This window comes from Lineus longissimus, chromosome 18 (assembly GCF_910592395.1).
Source record: "Lineus longissimus chromosome 18, tnLinLong1.2, whole genome shotgun sequence".
Lineage (NCBI taxonomy): Eukaryota > Metazoa > Nemertea > Pilidiophora > Heteronemertea > Lineidae > Lineus > Lineus longissimus.
The window spans coordinates 892,506-910,888 of NC_088325.1; the positions used below are offsets into that span (position 1 = coordinate 892,506).

Here is an 18,383-nt window from a genome sequence, read left to right on the forward strand (position 1 = left end):
AAAAACTGTCCCATAAGTCAAAGCTGGCTGCTCCTTTCATCGGGAGTGACACTATCATAAACAAACTTGACAGTAACACTCTTTGTAGTACTCAGTAGTCGGGACGCATCATATAAAATTGCAAGTTTTAAGGAGCCTGGAATCATAATATCATCGGCATCTCAATCGTGTCCAGTGTTGAAAAGTGACCTTGATGTGGCTGTGCCTTATTCTGTCACTTCCTATAGAGATCTCGTCTGCTCCTTACAGATCGTACAATGTGAGTAATCTGATGGACGACCTGAAGTTCCTCTACCGTGTGGCTGGTGCTGATGGCCAGGGTATCACATTCATCTTCACAGATAATGAAATCAAGGATGAAGCGTTCTTGGAGTATCTCAATAATGTGCTTAGTTCTGGTGAGGTAAGTTGGTCATTTTGACCCGAGGAATCTCAGCGATGTTCTCCGTACTGTTAGGGTAAGATCATGGGCACGTAGACCTGAAATTCCCCTACCGTGTTGCTGGTGCGAATTTCAAAGTTCATCTTCATAGATCAAGGATGAGGCCTCCTTGGAATATCACATAATGAGCTCTGTTCTTGAGAGTAAAAGATGTATACGCAACAAGTATATGAGTTTGACAGATGGTTTTTTTGAATATAACTCGGCTGATGAGCATGGTCTATAAATCCTTTCCACCAGGATTGTCGCTTGGATATCTCATGCAGGGGATGCCCTGCTGCTCACTGCCCTAGGTGGAGCTGGTGGTCAGTCTTCCCGTTCCACCTAATACTTGTAAGCTGCATGTGCAAATTGCCCCAAACTATGACCAAATGATTCTCTGGCGAAAAAGATCTGTTCCCGTAAATCTGCTTGGAGAAGAATCTTTTACTTGTAGAGCCAGACAAAAAAAGTCTAATTGATAATTTGTTGACTGTTTCTAATCTATTCAGGTCTCTAACCTGTTTGCCCGTGATGAACTGGATGAGATCACCCAGGAGCTGATCTCAGTCATGAAGAAGGAGTACCCACGACATCCACCCACTCAGGAGAATCTCTATGATTACTTCATCACCCGTGCCAGGACAAACCTTCATGTGGTACTCTGCTTCTCCCCGGTAGGTGTGAGGGGAATACTCCTACCAAGCTCTGACCTATGAATTTAGCATTTGCCTTACCACACTTTCCAACTACTCCTCGACTTGTCTGGTTTCTGAAGCTAGATCTTTGAGATAGAAACACATGTTCCCCTTTCCCTCCCAGGGCTTTCCAGCTTCCCCTCAACTTGGCCCTTTGCTGAAGCTAGATCTCTGATGTAGAAACACATGTTCCCCTTTCCCTCCCAGGGCTTTCCAGCTTCCCCTCAACTTGGCCCTTTGCTGAAGCTAGTTCTCTGATGTAGAAACACATGTTCCCCTTTCCCTCCCAGGGCTTTCCAGCTTCCCCTCAACTAGCCCCTTTGCTGAAGCTGGTTCTCTGATGTGGAGAGATACACTCAGACTTCATCTCTGAGGTCGAACTACAGTTCCATTGTGACTTATTTGATTTCATTTAACAGACCAACCTTTTCATATTGATATTCCACCACCGGCTACCAGCATCTTTGCAACAGTATTTTAAATTCCAAATTGAACCTGTGCATGAGACGAAGTTTGAGTTCCTGAAAGATTTTTCTTAGTGGAGTCACTGCCGTTTGCATTACTTCCAGGTCAAAGTCTTGAATGAACTGAACTGCTTTTATTCATAGGTAGGAGAGAAGTTCAGGAACCGAGCTCTGAAGTTCCCTGGTCTCATCTCCGGGTGTACCATGGACTGGTTCAGCAGGTGGCCACGTGATGCCTTGGTAGCAGTATCCAATCACTTCCTCTCGGCATACCATATCGTCTGCTCGGATAAAACCAAGAAGAATCTGGTTGGGCTGATGGGATCAGTCCATGACAATGTTGCTAACACCTGTGTGGACTATTTTCAGAGGTAGGCCTGAAACTCATATCGTGCTTCGTATTCATCCATTTGACTCGAAACCAGGAGGCGATGAAAAAAATTAAATTCTACTTGCAGTGATTGGATTCTGGTATGCCTTCTGTGTTTCAAATGCATTGTATTAAAGAGGAATGGCAACAAGTTGCATCCCAAACTCCGACTACACAACTTAAGAATTTTTATTCAAACTTCCATCGGAGGAGCTGTATGGCTGTGTTCAACAGACCAATATCTCTAACGTGAGGTCTGAGGTCAAAGCCTGTGGTGCAAGGTTGGTGTTTGTCTTGGTTAATCACCGTTTGGTGATTACGAATATTACCTTCTAGACTGTAGGCCTACACTCATTTAGAGCCAATCATCCTACTTGATGTGGCTCTCTAATATTTGTTGTTTAATCTTCCTTTACTTTAGGTATCGTCGCCAGACGCACGTCACCCCCAAGTCCTACCTCTCCTTCATCGACGGTTACAAGTCGATCTACACGGAGAAACACGAAGAGATCGGTGAACTTGCTCGCAGGATGAACACGGGTTTGGACAAGTTGTTGGAGGCCAGCGCATCTGTGGAACAACTCAGTAAAGAACTGGCTGTCAAGGAGGTCGAGTTGCAAGTAGCCAGTAAGAAGGCTGATGAGGTTAGTACAGGCAGAGAAAAAGTCATCGAAGAAAGTCTACTTTTAAAAGTACAGTTATGGACTCTCTATCAAGGACACCCTCTTCTCAAGGGCAGTAGTTTTGAACACAAATTTGTTGTTCCTGATCAATTTGACCTCTCTAATCAGGAGACCTCTCTGTTAAAGACAGCACTTGTCAGTCCTGAGGGTGTCTTTGATAGAGAGGTTCTACTGTGATATGATCTGATTATAATGAGTTACATGTGTTCCAGGTGTTGCGTGAGGTGACCCAGAAGGCCCAGGCCGCTGAGACCGTCAAGGCAGCAGTGCAGAAGGTCAAAGACAGAGCACAGAAACTGGTCGATGAGATCAACTCGGAGAAATCATTTGCTGAGGCAAAGTTGGAGGCAGCTAAACCTGCCCTTCAGGAGGCAGAGACTGCTCTCCAGGTACTGCTATGCTATGCTAACCCATCAGGCTGCGTTCAATGGGAACTTGTTATCCCCTTACAAGGGTCAATGCCAGGTTGACAGCTATTACTGGGGGAGTTCCAGTTTTTAGCTCACCTGTGAAGAGCTTATATGATTCTGTGGCATCCATCATCATTGTGTCCGGCGTTCGGTTCGGTTGGTTTGGTTTAACCCCAGGAGACTAGTGACTCTGGATGATACCCTGACCTTTGGGGTGCCCACAAGCCTCTGCTTTTCCATCCAGAAAGTCCGCCCTGGATTGTGACTGATACCTTTATAGCTGCAAGTTATATAGATGACTTCAATGCGACCTCCGATATAGGATATAGAATTATATCTTCTTGACCCGGCCCATGTTTAGCTTGCTCACTAATTAGTTGAAGTGGTTTGTCAGTCCTAGCTTCATCTCTAACGAATTGTGTTCTGTTCCAGACTATCAAAGCAGCTGACATCTCTACTGTGAGGAAGCTGGGTAAACCACCTCATCTCATCCAGCGAATCATGGACTGTGTGCTCATCCTCTTCAAGAAGAGAGTCGATCCAGTCACCATGGACCCTGATAGGCCATGTATTAAACCTTCATGGGGAGAGTCCCTCAAGGTAGGTCAGTGGACCTGATAGGTCATATGCTAAACTTTCCACGTGAGAGTCACTCAGGGTAGGTGTGGACCCAATAGGCCATGTGCTAAGCATTCCTCGTGAGAGTCACTCAGGGTAGGTGTGGACCCGATAGGCTATGTTAAACATTCCTTGGGGATTTGCTCAGGGTAGGGATTGACCTGATAGGCTGTGTGTAAGTAGACCTTTACCCAGAAAAGACATGGACCCGATAGGCTGTCTGTTAAACTTTCCTGGGGACAGTCGCTCAAGGTTGGCATGGACTCCATAGACTGTGTGAAAAAGGATACGCCAAAAATCAAGGTTAGAATTGTCCCAATCAATGGCATGTAACAGTATCTTCACTGACCCAGATCTGGCGTTGTCCCAGTCACCAGTGACCCACATTGGTGGTCACTTGGGGTACAGCCCCACACCTGGGCCTCTGCTATGATGATAAGATAATACTTCATGTGCAAAAATGCAACAAGAACAGAATTTCACGTTTCAAAATTCCCAACTAAAATTGCTTGTTTGTTCTGTTACAGCTGATGAGTGGCAGTGGGTTCTTATCATCCCTGCAGACCTTCGCCAAAGATACCATCAACGAGGAGACGGTTGAACTGTTAGCTCCATACCTCGCCATGGAAGATTATAACCTGGAGACAGCCAAGAAAGTGTGTGGTCAGGTGGCCGGTCTATGTGCATGGACGTGTGCCATGGCAGTGTTCTATGGCATCAATAAGGAGGTGTTGCCATTGAAGGTAGGACTTACAAATCATCGCTTACTTATTATAGTCCTCCTCTTGCCTAGAGGGCACATAGGCTTCAATCTCCACCTTATTCGGTCAGTACCCTGCCTCATCTCATCTCCTTTTCTACTGTGTGGCACCAGGTCCCATTTGGATGGACTTGATCAATTCATTTTCCCAGTGGCAGTCTAATTCCGATTGGTTTCTGACAGTCATCTTCTCCTACTTTCAGGCGAATCTAGCTATCCAGGCGGGAAAGTTGCACATTGCCCAAGCAGAGCTGAACAAAGCCCAGGCCCAACTCGATGAGAAGCAGAAGGAATTAGATGTCGTACAAGCCATGTATGACTCAGCAATGAAGGAGAAACAGGTGAGAAGTTGATCATTCTAAGGTCTGTCTCCTTGGAGTCGGCCAGTGTGTAGAACCTATCCTACCCTTAGCAGGGAAAGTTGTCAAGCCCTTGGCCTAGTTGCTCAGAACAGTGATAACTTTGCGTTATCTCCTTCAGTGAAGTCCGTTAGACTTAACGCTAAGTTGAAGTCAACGTCAAGGTACTGAAAAACTTGTTTTAAAAAACCAGGCCCTGTTTGGTAGCACGTCCAACTTCAAATTTTCAACCCTAGAGCCCTGAGTTTGGTTGGATTCACCATCCTTAGCATTCCTCATGTTTCAATATTGTAAACCAGGTAATACTGTAATGGCTGTATTTAAACCAGGTTACTGTAATGGCTGTAAACCAGGTTACTGTAATGGCTGTATTGTAAACCAGGTTACTGTAATGGCTGTATCTAAACCAGGTTACTGTAATGGCTGTATTTAAACCAGGTTACTGTAATGGCTGTATTTAAACCAGGTTACTGTAATGGCTGTATTTAAGCCAGGTTACTGTAATGGCTGTATTGTAAACCAGGTTACTGTAATGGCTGTATTGTAAACCAGGTTACTGTAATGGCTGTATTGTAAACCAGGTTACTGTAATGGCTGTATTGTAAACCAGGTTACTGTAATGGCTGTATTGTAAACCAGGTTACTGTAATGGCTGTATTGTAAACCAGGTTACTGTAATGGCTGTATTTAAACCAGGTTACTGTAATGGCTGTATTTAAGCCAGGTTACTGTAATGGCTGTATTGTAAACCAGGTTACTGTAATGGCTGTATTTCAACCAGGTTACTGTAATGAACCAGGTTACTGTAATGGCTGTAAACCAGGTTACTGTAATGGCTGTAAACCAGGTTACTGTAATGGCTGTAAACCAGGTTACTGTAATGGCTGTGAACCAGGTTACTGTAATGGCTGTATTGTAAACCAGGTTACTGTAATGGCTGTATTGTAAACCAGGTTACTGTAATGGCTGTATTGTAAACCAGGTTACTGTAATGGCTGTATTGTAAACCAGGTTACTGTAATGGCTGTATTTAAACCAGGTTACTGTAATGGCTGTAAACCAGGTTACTGTAATTGCTGTATTTAAACCAGGTTACTGTAATGGCTGTATTTAAACCAGGTTACTGTAATGGCTGTATTTAAACCAGGTTACTGTAATGGCTGTAAACCAGGTTACTGTAATGGCTGTATTGTAAACCAGGTTACTGTAATGGCTGTATTGTAAACCAGGTTACTGTAATGGCTGTATTGTAAACCAGGTTACTGTAATATTTCTGTTGTAGGATCTGATTGACGATGCTGAGACCTGCAAAAGGAAGATGAACGCAGCTTCGGCTCTGATTGGAGGCCTGTCAGGGGAGAAGGTCAGGTGGACTGCACAGAGCAAGGAATTCAAGGCTCAGATTGATAGGTAAGGACCCAGGGGGATGGGAGAGGGGCTGGCTAGGATGGCTGCTAGCAGAGAAAGTTAGGTACCCTGCACACTAATTGACTAAGTATTGAAGCAGGACATGATTGTCTTCGTGAGGCATGTACCACATCGTAAGGTAAGGTCAACAACATTTTGACTTGTCTGGCACCAAAGGATGATTTGTTTTGATTATTTGATTGATTGATTGATTGATTGATTGATTGATTGATTGATTGATTGATTGATTGATTGATTGATTGATTGATTGATTGATTGATTGATTGATTGATTGATTGATTGATTGATTGATCGATTGATTGATTGATTTTTGCGATTTCAGATTAGTTGGTGATGTGCTCCTGTGCACGGGCTTCCTGTCCTACTGTGGCCCATTCAACCAGGAATTCAGGAGCAAGCTGCTCGATGGCTGGCAAACCAACCTGGCCAAAGGAGAAATTCCTTTCACCAAAGACCTCAATGTTACAAGCATGCTCGTTGACGTCCCCACTGTAAGTGTTGAGTTACTGTTTCGGTGAGGCTGATGTTTGGAATTAAAATTAGCACCTGTCGCTTCTGAAGTGGTGGGTTTCACTCCTGGATGGTAGTGGTCCTCATGTGTGTTCAGCAACTCTGCCCAAGGCCTAGAAAAATGTTCAGCAATAAGATTCCATCGCCAATGTCCTTCCTGAGTTCTGAGACATCGGACGAGTGCTGGCCAAGCAGGTAGACTTGTCCTCCAACCTCTAGTTGTCCGTAGTCCGTTTGTGACAAGGCACCTGGTCGTATTTGGGTTCCACTACCCAGCTTCATGTTGTAACTTTCGTTGCTTCTTGCCTTCAGATCGGAGAGTGGAATTTGCAAGGTCTCCCCAACGATGACCTGTCCATACAGAATGGTATCATCGTGACCAAGGCGACCAGGTACCCTCTGTTGATTGACCCGCAGGGACAAGGGAAGGCGTGGATCAGGAATCGAGAGAAAGAGAATGACTTCCAGGTAAGGAATGGAGAGAACCTGTGCATTTATTGGTAGACTTCTTAAAGTGATACTATGATGTGATTTACAACTTTGCGGAAATACGTCCGTTTTTAATTGTTAATCACAAATGTAAAGCTCAAGCTTTCCATTTTTAGCTCAGCTGACAAGCTGAGCTATTCATATGAGTAAATGGTAGAATGAATGTCCGTCTGTCTGTCTGTCTGTCTGTCTGTCTGTCTGTCTGTCCGTTAAACAGGCACGTTTCAAAACTATGGCGGATAGGCGATAGATTTTCCCTATAAGCCATTTAGACCCTTCAGGACTCCTGAATAGACCAAAAGTGGGTCCGGCAGGATTAACAGTTTGGCCACCAGGGGGCAAAAAGCCTAAATCACAAAACAATTTTTTGGCGCTTTATTCAAGCAGATAGAAGCTTGAAATAAAGTTGAAAAGGACCGCATGCATGTAGGTCTTGAAACTACTAAGAGTAGTTTTGATTGATACTACCAGTTGGCGTTACTGAGCCAAAATCTGTGTTGACCTAGTTTAAGCTTGATTTGAATTTCCCGCTCTTGTATGACTCTGAAGGTTGTGGGTTCCAATCCCACTTCGGGTCAATTTTTTTTTTTTTTTAATTTTTACTTTTTTCACTTGTAAATACATTTTCTTTACTTTTTTGAATAATTTGGTGGGCGGCCATCTTGGGTTTTTTTCTATTTTAAAGCCTTTGCTGTATCCAGAGTGACATGAATTTTATGGTTGGTGTACAATAAGTCTCCTTTACATGATATCACATGGGCTTTCTATTTGACCTACTTTTCAAGGTCAGCCTGGCTCAGGCACTTAGATTTGACTAATAAGTGGCATATTTGTCACCATTTAAAAGTCTTTTTACTTTGGTATGTTTGCCTGATATATTGACAAAACTGAGGTTGAAAGAGATCTATCGGGTACTTTCCATGTTCATATATTTCAGCTGAGCGCCAGGCCCTTGGGCCTCTTGTTGATTAGATTTATTATAAAATCACTGAATGTAAACCACCGCGAAAATGTTCATGTTGTGACGTCATCAACGAAAACGTCGTCGGCGTAGCGCAATTTCAACGGCATCGAAGCGAGCCGTCCGGGCGGGATTAAACCATCAATTTCTAGAAAATGTGCATTTCGATTCGAAAACCTTACCGATTTATGAGAAAGTGACGTAGTCATTTGACAAAAACATCTAAAACACTATATGGTGAAATTTGACAGAGTTAACCTTTAATGACCAAAAGGCATATGACAAAGGTCACCCTTGTTTGAATTCACACCCATTTCTATCCACCTGGCTGACTCCCTCCAGAATATGCCGTGTTCCCGGCTTCAGGTACTGAGCTAGACCCTACTGGTCTCTATCAATGTCTGTTTTTGCAGGTGACGTCTCTGAACCACAAGTACTTTAGGACCCACCTGGAGGATGCTCTCTCCCTGGGACGGCCACTACTCATTGAGGATGTGGAGGAGGAACTCGACCCAGCACTTGATAACGTCCTTGAGAAGAACTTCATCAAGTCCGGCTCGACATTCAAAGTGAAAGTTGGAGACAAGGAATGTGACGTGTTGGGTGGTTTCTATCTGTATATCACTACGAAGCTTCCTAACCCCTCATACACACCTGAGGTTGGTATCTTTTAGGCAAGATTCATCTGAAAGTGGTTTTAATTGTAAATGCCACAGGTGGTTTTGCATAACTTTGTTGGCGTATTGAAGTATCCATCAGATGGCACAAGTGAGGTCAAAAGAAATAGTTTTCGGTTCCAGTGACATCTGCGCATATTTTGATCAATTCTACTGGAATTAGTCAAAGATGCAGTTGCCTGACATGTGAATATTTTCCTTCCAGATCAGTGCCCGAACGTCCATCATTGATTTCACTGTTACCATCAAGGGTCTGGAAGATCAGTTACTAGGCCGCGTAATCCTCACAGAGAAACAGGTAAGGAAGACCGACTACAGCTTACCGTCCCATTTGATGGTTGTAAAGGCCCTTCAGCTTGTTAGGTTGATGTGATAACCTTCAGGCAATTGGACACCATTGAGCCAGGTTTCTTGTCAGGAGGCTTATTGCAGTGGGCAGTCCTGTTGTACATGAGTCTTTTTGTCCGGTCCTGTGCTGTAAGAACATTTGTCATTGTCTTAATAAACATGTTGAACAGGTGGTTCCGCATCCTGATGTGGCAGTATTGGAGACTGAAGTTGCTACTTGCTCTGCTCTTCTCAGCTGAAGATACAGCACTCGATGATCAATGAAACTGTCCTCTGTCCCGTCTCATTAGGATTATGAAGCCAAGGGAACAGAACTGATAAAAGACATGACGTGTGACTTGTGTTTCATCATCACAGTTTCTCCGTGGCTGCCCCTTATCTCTGGATCGACTCCCCAAAGCAATTACATCTGCTGAGACCCTCACCCAAGTCAAATCCCTTCTTAAAACACACTTGTTCAATCTTTACATCAAAAAAAATGGAGGAGGTAGCGCTTTGAGCAGGGTGACCTGGAAAGGTGCTTTACAAATTCTATATTTATTTATTTATTTATTTATCATTGTGTCTTCGAATGAAACTCACTATTCACTTGTCTATGAAACAGACCATGTTCTCATCTTGTAGGAACTTGAAGCGGAGAGAACCAAACTGATGGAGGATGTGACGAGCAACAAGAGAAAGATGCAGGAGCTGGAGGACAATCTCCTCTTCAAACTGACCAGCACGCAGGGCTCCCTCGTTGATGACGAGTCGCTCATCTCTGTGCTTGCCACCACGAAGGAGACGGCTGCTGAGGTGTCGGAGAAGCTGGTGGTCGCTGCTGATACAGAGATTAAGATCAATAAAGCTAGAGAGGAATTCAGGCCAGGTTTGTAACGATGGTAGAATAAGGACAACCAGCTGGATGACAATCTTCATTCAAATTGACCAGCATCCAGCGGTCACTTGTTGATCTCTGTTTTCGACAATGCGAAGGAGGTTCAACAGTACGGAGGAGATTGCTGGTGTCAAGAGGGACTGGTCGTTGCTGATCTGGAGATCATGATTATTGAAACCATAGGTGAACTCATGTGGTGCATAAAAATGCTTCTCTGCCTCGGAGTGTATTGTACGCGCCGGTCACCAATCCGAGGTTGACCGCGCTCAACGTTGCTTAACTTCCACTCTGGGGCCAACGCGCCAACCACTGGGCCATAAAGAAATTCCCTCATGGCCGGCGGGTTAAGCCGTGCCATATACCTGGGGGTACTATACACAAAGGAGGTATACTCCAAGGAGAAAACACCTCCAAGTGCAGAGCAAACTGGAGAAGAAGCAGGAGAATTGGGACTTGAAAAGTTTTGTAAGGCGTTGTCAAGGTGTGACATGTGTTTGCTCATGAAGACTGTATTTAATCACCTTTTGTTTTCTCTTTCAGTCGCGACGCGCGGCAGCATCCTGTATTTCTTGATCTGTGAGATGAGCATGGTCAACTGCATGTACCAGGTTTCCCTCAAACAGTTCTTGGGAGTATTTGATTTGTCCATGCACAAGTAAGCACGCTAATGGTACACGTATTGCGCACTGTGAGGTCAAATATCATCATCAATGACATCATCATCATCATCATCATCATCATCATCATCATCATCATCGACATTGAGGACTCGTGTTCCTATAGGAACTTAGAGCTGATCGGCATGTGCACACACAATCTCACAGAGTTCCAAAGGCAATTTATAAGTGACATTAGGCAGCATTCTGGATGAGGTTTAATAATTAGCAGAGTTATTGTGTGTGACTGAGTATTGATGGCTCTAGAGACCCAAGAAATCATGTCGGCACGTATCTCAAAATTGTCTTCTTTCCTAGATCTGAGAAATCTCCTGTCACTGCCAAGCGTATCCACAACATCATTGAGTTCTTGACGTACGAGGTGTTCTGCTACGCGTGTCGTGGCCTCTATGAGAATCACAAGTTCCTGTTCACCATGCTGCTTACTCTCAAGATCGAGTTGAATAAGGGTAACATCAGACATGAAGAGTTCCAGGGTCTGATCAAAGGTAAGCCATGCCTCGTAGGCCTAGTTGAGCAGGCCTATCTGTAATATAAGGTGTTCTGTTAGGCATGTTGTGGTCTCTATGAGAATCACAATGCTGCTACCTCTCACGTTCACGTCCTGATGTACATTTGTTATGATTTTTCTCTGCAGGAGGCGCTGCTCTAGATCTGAACGCTGTTCAACCCAAACCCTGCAAATGGATCTTGGATATGACTTGGCTCAACTTGGTTGAACTCAGCAAGCTGCCACAATTCAGGGACATCCTCAGACAGGTTTGTATTCAGTCTGTTGATTACTCTCTCTCGTGTTGCGTGCTGCATGTGCGGGCCACCAGTTCTGTTTGTAGCTTGTAGACTCCATCTCTTGCCAGGGTGTTAATGAGCTAATGTCTCCTTGGGCCAGGTCGATTCTTGTCCCTGCATAAGTGTGTCAATCTGCATATGTGACTCGTAAAATCTATTACAAACTGATTTGGTCACATTTCACAAAAGGTCTACAATAGGGAAATGAACAACAAGTCCGTATCAACCTGTCAAGTTCAGATGCGACAAGCGCCTAGTTTTGGTAGAGCGAGTCACATATTGATTGTTTAGGCCAAGATTTGATTCGTGATAGACGTGCTGTTTCAAGTCTCATTGCCATCAAACCATTGTGGTCTATGCCCATGACCTCACCTATGATACACTTTGGGCTCTTTAGATCCCCTTATCACCTCTTTATGCAAAGATAGCCTACACCCGGCATACCCTTCTTCTTATAAAACAATTGGGCAGAACTCTATACAGTAGTGACCAGTGACCAATACTCATTGGAGAGGGCACCAGGAACAAGGAATCTCAGTTTTACGTCTCGTCAGAGAACAAGCCAATCCAAGTAAAGTCATTTGCCCAAGGACACATCTCGGGCAAGAGAATGCCAACTAATCATTGTTTTGTTTCCTTGTTTAGATTCCACTGAGTGAGAGGGTATGGAAAGCTTGGTTTGACAAGGACGCACCAGAGGAAGAGGTCATCCCTGACGGCTACTCAAGCTCACTCGATACATTTAGGAAGCTACTTCTCATAAGGCAAGTACAGGAGAACCTCTCTATTGAGGATAACCTTTGGACTGCTGTCCTTAATAGAGAGGTGTCCTGATTAGACAGGTCAAAATGACCAAAACAAGTGTCCTCAAAAGAGAGGGTCCTTAATAGAGAGTGTTCCGGTTGTAGCGCTGATTGAGCATTATCTGAATTCTACTGAATGGTTTCTGAGCTTAAGCCTGGTGAAAAAATGTAAAGTGTTCTGAGAATATTGTATACATGCTTCCCGTGAATTCCCGAAATTGGTGGCTTGCATTGGAACTAACTTTTTCCCCCTTGTCCGTCATTAAAGGCATTCAAGTGTGTTGGTCAACCATGACTATCTCCTTTGTCCCTCCACCATAAGGCCTAGTTTCCCCTTATGACATCACTATTTCGGACACTCAGCGCCCCATTGCTGGAAAGGTGTATAAACATTTTAAAAGCGCTGCATAAAAGAACTTACATTCATTCATTAGTATGTCGCTCAAGTCAATATGCCTCTTCATGTAGGTCATGGTGTCCCGACAGAACGATTGCCCAGGCCAGGAAGTACATCGCTTCATCAATGGGAGACAGATATGCTGATCCGGTCATACTCAATCTGGAGGTGATGTTTGGCGAGAGTGACACACGGACTCCTCTTGTCTGCTTGCTATCAATGGGTTCAGATCCGACCAGTCAGATTGAGTTATTGGCCAAGAAGTTACACGTTGGTAAGTAAGATACTCCTTGTTTACTTTTCAAATATATGAAACAATGACTTGGCCATGAAACCAGGACAACCGGCTCCAGAGTTCAGCCTGATTTTATGAGTTATGGGACTTACCCAACATTTGAGGTGAAATCTTGGGAAAATGCATGGCAACATCACGACACATTTTTTTGCATTTGATGAAATGGGCATTAAAGTGATTATTGATCTAGTTTTCCGATGAGAATATCCTTTGCCTGATGACACCATGAAAGAGAAAGTGTAAAAATGAATTTGATCTATTGCAGATTGCCGCGCTATTTCCATGGGACAGGGCCAAGAGGTGCATGCCAGGAAACTCGTGGCCAACTTTGGACAAACTGTGAGTAGCCTCATAGCTTAGTGGTTTAGAACCGCTGGCTACCATGCAATAGGGCTGGGGAGAAAACGGGGGTATTTGTGGATGAACCGGTGTTGCATTCAAGGAACTAAAGTTCATGATGCACTTAATAGTAGGCCTAGTGATGATGATGATGATGATGATGATGATGACCACGATTTCATTTGTGTATTTGTCTTGTTTCAGGGAGGCTGGGCGCTGCTACAGAATTGTCACTTGGGTCTGGACTTCATGGAGGAACTCCTAGACATCCTCAGCGAAACGGAAAACTTCAATGAAAACTTCAGAGTGTGGATTACGACTGAGGTTCACCCCCACTTTCCCATCAGTCTCCTACAGGTATGTTCAAAAATCAGTGAATGTGATTTACCTGCTGGCGTGATAGACTAAGGTTTGCATGCACAGTGGAATCAGCTTGTGTGATGCTTCAAGTGGCGGTGCATAGTGGCATTGAGGGGTATTACTCTCCAACCATCCTAAATCACATGTCCAAGTTCTTCCTTTAAATGATTACTGACTTAAAGGGTAACTCGTGTCAAATTTCACCATATAATGTTTTAGCTGTTTTTGACAAATGACTACGTCACTTTCTCATAAATCGGTAAGGTTTTCGAATCGAAATGCACATTTTCTAGAAATTGATCGTTTTATCCCGCCCGGACGGCTCGCTTCGATGCCGTTTTCGTTGATGACGTCACAACATAAACATTTTCGCGGTCGCGATGGTTCACATTCAGCGATTTTATAATAAATCTAATCAAAAATGGAAAATTTGAGCTTTACATTTGTGATCAACAATTAAAAACGGACGTATTTCCGAAAAGTTGTAAATCACATCATAGTATCACTTTAAAATTGAAATGATGATAATTTCTTTTAGGTGTCGATCAAATTCACGAACGAGCCACCTCAGGGGATCAAAGCTGGCCTGAAGAGGACGTACACTGGAATCAGTCAAGATTTCCTCGACATCAGCAACATGCACCAGTGGAAGCCTATGTTGTATGGCGTCTCATTCCTACACACTGTAGTTCAGGTGGGTACTGTTAAAATGTGGTATACATGCTTCCCGAAATTGGTGGCTTGCATTGGAACTTAAACTTTTCCCCCCTTGTCCGTCATTAAAGGCATTCAAGTATGTTGGTCAACCATGAGTATCTCCTTTGTCCCTCCACCATAAGGCCTTGTTTCCCCTTATGACATCACTATTCGGACACTCAGCGCCCCATTTCTGGAAAGGTGTATAGTGTTATCAGATAGATCTGGGAAAAGGTGCTTGGTTGACCTCTTGTCACTGAAGTGTAATAGTGTGATCACAATTAGTAATGTTGCACAGCCCTGGACAGCCTGTGTCATAGTTAACCAGCTTTAGTTGACACTGTGAGAGAGTATTACTCTTCAGCATTAGTTAGGCCTACCCTAAGGTTCATCTAGAGTTATGAAATACTCAAAAATGTCTTGAGAAACTAGGCCCTTGCCAACTTTGAAGGCTTCTATTTTCAGGAGAGAAGGAAGTTTGGTCCCCTTGGTTGGAATATTCCGTACGAGTTTAACTCATCTGATTGGGGGTCGAGCGTCCAGTTCTGTCAGAATCACCTGGATGATTTGGATCCTAAGAAGGTGAGTGAAGATCCTGTGACAAGTCAGTGCATATCTAGCCCATCATTTCTCTGGATCTTGAATTAGGTCGCAGTAGGGTGAACTATCTGGTAAAGCAAGAACTGACTCCCACCCTTGGAATTCACTCGTTTTGAAAATGTTTGATTGCTTCAGAATTTAAGAAAACTGAATGTTGATTGAAAAATCTTGCAAATAATTGTAAAATTTTAAACGGATTTGTGTTGAGTTTGTTTCATGTCAAACCCACTCCTCCCCCAACACGTTCTGTGACATCCCACAACGGGAAAAATCACACCAATATTAGATAGAAATATTGGTAATACTGTCTGTTTTGCTGTGAAACATATCTCATTTATGCTTTGTCCTTGTTTACAGGGTGTGTCGTGGAGCACTGTGCGTTACATGCTCGGGGAAGTACAGTATGGTGGCAGGGTCACTGACGACTACGACAAAAGACTGCTCAATACGTTTTCCAAGGTAGCGTTGTAATCACCAAGAGAAAGTTCTGGCGCACTTGCTCTGGTGTCTGGTCTCGTTCATTGCACTGGCAATATTACCCGGTCCACAGAAATCAATCAGGGGTCTCAAGGAGAAACCAGGTGCTCACTTGAACTCGACCAGTAGGAGGACCAAGGAGTGACTCAGCCAGTGTCGAACTCACGACCTCGTGATCACGAGGCCGACTCTTCCAATGCGCTCTCACCCCAATATCTAATTTCTTCGTTTAGGTGTGGTTTGGTGAGAATATGTTCCAGGAGTCGTTCGCCTTCTACACGGGTTACAAGATCCCCAAGTTTAAGACTCTCAAAGAGAACATGGCCTTCATTGAAGAGCTTCCACTCGTTGACTCCCCTGAAGCGTTCGGCCTCCACCCGAATGCTGATATTACGTAAGTTGGCATGACAGCAAATGTGGGCCAGATAATCATCTCCGAAGTCCTTCCTGCAGAGTTTTGTTTATCCTGATTGACTCTGGTGCTGATCTGTGGTAATGGGAGTCTTCTCAGCTTTCCTCAATTGGTCCTTGGGATGAATTCACAACCAGAATGTGATGATAATGAGGAGATTCATAGCCTAGTGGTCAACACTGCTGGCTACCATCCAATAGGGCCCGGCTTCAATTCCGGGGAGAAGCCAGGATTGTACAGGAGCCTCATAGCCTAGTGGTTAACACTGCTGGCTATCACGCAATAGGGCCCGGGTTTGATCCCGGGGAGATCCCAGGATTGTGTAGGAGCCTCATAGCCTAGTGGTTAACACTGCTGGCTACTTCACGATATGATGAACTTGTGTTGCTTTCCCATTTGTAGGTACCAGAGTAATATGGCGGCAGAAGTCCTCGAGTCGATTATGAGTATCCAGCCCAAGGACAGCGGTGGTGGGTCTGGCGAGACCAGGGAGACTGTCGTTTATAAATTAGCTGATGACATGCTTGAGAAACTGCCTGTGGATTATTTGCCACATGAGGTAAAGATTGCGTCCCTTACTCGACGAGCATGCTTGCAAGAATAGTGGTTTGGGCCATATTTTCATGTTGATACCAGGATCTCAGTGTCTGGTTAATAAAGGCTGCCAACTGAGGGGCCTAATAGATATCTTCATATGTGTAACAGGCTGGGCACATTGTGCACTGAAGGTGAAAGGTTGATTCCCTTCCTAACCTCTGCTTTTCATTGCCAGGTCAAAGATCGTCTGAGGAAGATGGGTGTCCTGCAACCTCTTAACATCTTCCTGAAACAGGAAATCGACAGAATGCAGCGTGTCATCGCGAATGTGAGGATAACATTGATAGATCTGAAACTGGCGATTGAGGGAACAATTATCATGAGTGAGGTAAGATTTTGTAGTTGCCTTCTGATCTGTTTATACCAGAAAACAATCTTGTCCGTCTTGGAAAGGACTGGGGGTCCCGGGACCAGTCATGATAATTTTGACATGCTCCCAAAACTGTTGGTACTTTCAGAATCTGCGTGAAGCCCTTGACAGTATGTTTGACGCTCGCGTCCCCGAGATGTGGAGGAAGACATCGTGGGAGTCGAGCACTCTTGGTTTCTGGTTCACTGAGCTCCTCGAAAGGAATGAGCAGTTCTCCAAGTGGATATTTGAAGGAAGGCCCACAGTCTTCTGGATGACGGGATTCTTCAATCCTCAGGGTACGTTTGATGGTTTTCTTGTCCTCAATTCAAGTGGAGTGCTGTGGCGAAGGGGAAGAGTTATGGCTGTGGATTCGTGGCTAAACTATGCACTTGGTATTTTTAACCGGCCTGAAATGGCATACCAGTATGAGTGCTCCCTGGTTTGTAGAGTGGAAAGGTGGTTAACTTCATGGCTTTCTATTCCATCTTCAGGTTTCCTGACTGCCATGAGACAGGAGGTGACGCGTGCTCACAAAGGCTGGGCCCTCGATTCAGTCACACTCCACAACGAGGTGCTCCGGGCTAACAGGGAGGACATATCATCACCACCGTCTGTAAGTAAACGCTGTCTTCTCACTCACTCACCTACCTCACTCACTCACCTCACTCACTCGCTCACTCACTCGCTCACTCAATCCTGCTACTTAACATTTCGATGTCAACTATGCCACCACATCCCTCCAGGCATTACAGTCCTGAGCCATCTGAGTCAACACCACTCTTATCAGTGCTGGTTCCTTGTTATTCAGTCTTTGCCAACCATCTATCAGATTTGGCAGGGGGCTCTTAGTATAGACCTCTCTAATCAAGACACCTCTCTATCAAGGACAGTATGTTCCTGTCCTAAGTGTGTCCCTAAGAGAGGTTCTACTGTAAAACAGTAACTTCATAAACATGTCGTCTCCTCTGTCTTTACAGGAAGGCGTATACATCTACGGCCTATTCCTGGACGGTGCGGGCTGGGACCGCAAGAACTCACGTCTTATTGAGCCGTCTCCTAAGGTGTTATTCACCATGTTACCCGTGGTACACATGTACGCCATCAACTCGACTGCCCCAAAAGATCCCAAACTCTACCAGTGCCCAGTCTACAAGAAGCCGCGTAGGACAGACCTGACCTACATCAGTTTCATTGTGTTGAAGACGCTGGTCAGCCCAGATCATTGGACACTTCGTGGTGCCGCTGCTCTCTGTGACATCAAGTAGATTTGATTATCAACAAATAAACAAGATCTTTAGGATGTGGACTGGTGAAGGACGCAAAGAGACATTTGTTGTCAACTTGTTTTTGCATTGGATTTATGTTGAATTGTTCCATTGGTTTACAGTGATGGAGTTGTTGAAATAAACAAACACAGTGATTTCAATCTGAAGTATAAGTATAAATGTGTGGTTTGGGGCTGAAAAGTGCTCATCAATGCCTCAGTTGATGATCATCGATGTTTTTATAAAATTGT

General features: G+C 44.3%; 1 protein-coding gene across 1 annotated transcript in view; it reads left to right on the forward strand.

Moving 5' to 3' along the window:
* Positions 1-18,179, forward strand: part of LOC135502582 (dynein axonemal heavy chain 8-like) — a 48,886-nt gene extending 30,707 nt beyond the window's left edge. The window contains exons 51-80 of the mRNA XM_064795532.1: positions 250-403; positions 934-1,098; positions 1,728-1,954; positions 2,375-2,597; positions 2,849-3,025; positions 3,479-3,646; positions 4,192-4,407; positions 4,628-4,765; positions 6,066-6,193; positions 6,534-6,702; positions 7,034-7,189; positions 8,585-8,830; positions 9,054-9,146; positions 9,821-10,064; positions 10,614-10,728; positions 11,048-11,238; positions 11,388-11,509; positions 12,185-12,303; positions 12,811-13,013; positions 13,300-13,373; positions 13,578-13,730; positions 14,272-14,427; positions 14,895-15,011; positions 15,387-15,488; positions 15,740-15,900; positions 16,321-16,477; positions 16,691-16,843; positions 16,974-17,163; positions 17,359-17,480; positions 17,845-18,179. Coding sequence (XP_064651602.1) covers positions 250-403; positions 934-1,098; positions 1,728-1,954; positions 2,375-2,597; positions 2,849-3,025; positions 3,479-3,646; positions 4,192-4,407; positions 4,628-4,765; positions 6,066-6,193; positions 6,534-6,702; positions 7,034-7,189; positions 8,585-8,830; positions 9,054-9,146; positions 9,821-10,064; positions 10,614-10,728; positions 11,048-11,238; positions 11,388-11,509; positions 12,185-12,303; positions 12,811-13,013; positions 13,300-13,373; positions 13,578-13,730; positions 14,272-14,427; positions 14,895-15,011; positions 15,387-15,488; positions 15,740-15,900; positions 16,321-16,477; positions 16,691-16,843; positions 16,974-17,163; positions 17,359-17,480; positions 17,845-18,132 — 4,927 coding nt within the window. The 3' untranslated portion in view covers positions 18,133-18,179. The remainder of the gene's footprint in view (positions 1-249; positions 404-933; positions 1,099-1,727; positions 1,955-2,374; positions 2,598-2,848; positions 3,026-3,478; positions 3,647-4,191; positions 4,408-4,627; positions 4,766-6,065; positions 6,194-6,533; positions 6,703-7,033; positions 7,190-8,584; positions 8,831-9,053; positions 9,147-9,820; positions 10,065-10,613; positions 10,729-11,047; positions 11,239-11,387; positions 11,510-12,184; positions 12,304-12,810; positions 13,014-13,299; positions 13,374-13,577; positions 13,731-14,271; positions 14,428-14,894; positions 15,012-15,386; positions 15,489-15,739; positions 15,901-16,320; positions 16,478-16,690; positions 16,844-16,973; positions 17,164-17,358; positions 17,481-17,844) is intronic.
* The last annotated feature ends 204 nt before the right edge of the window (positions 18,180-18,383 follow it).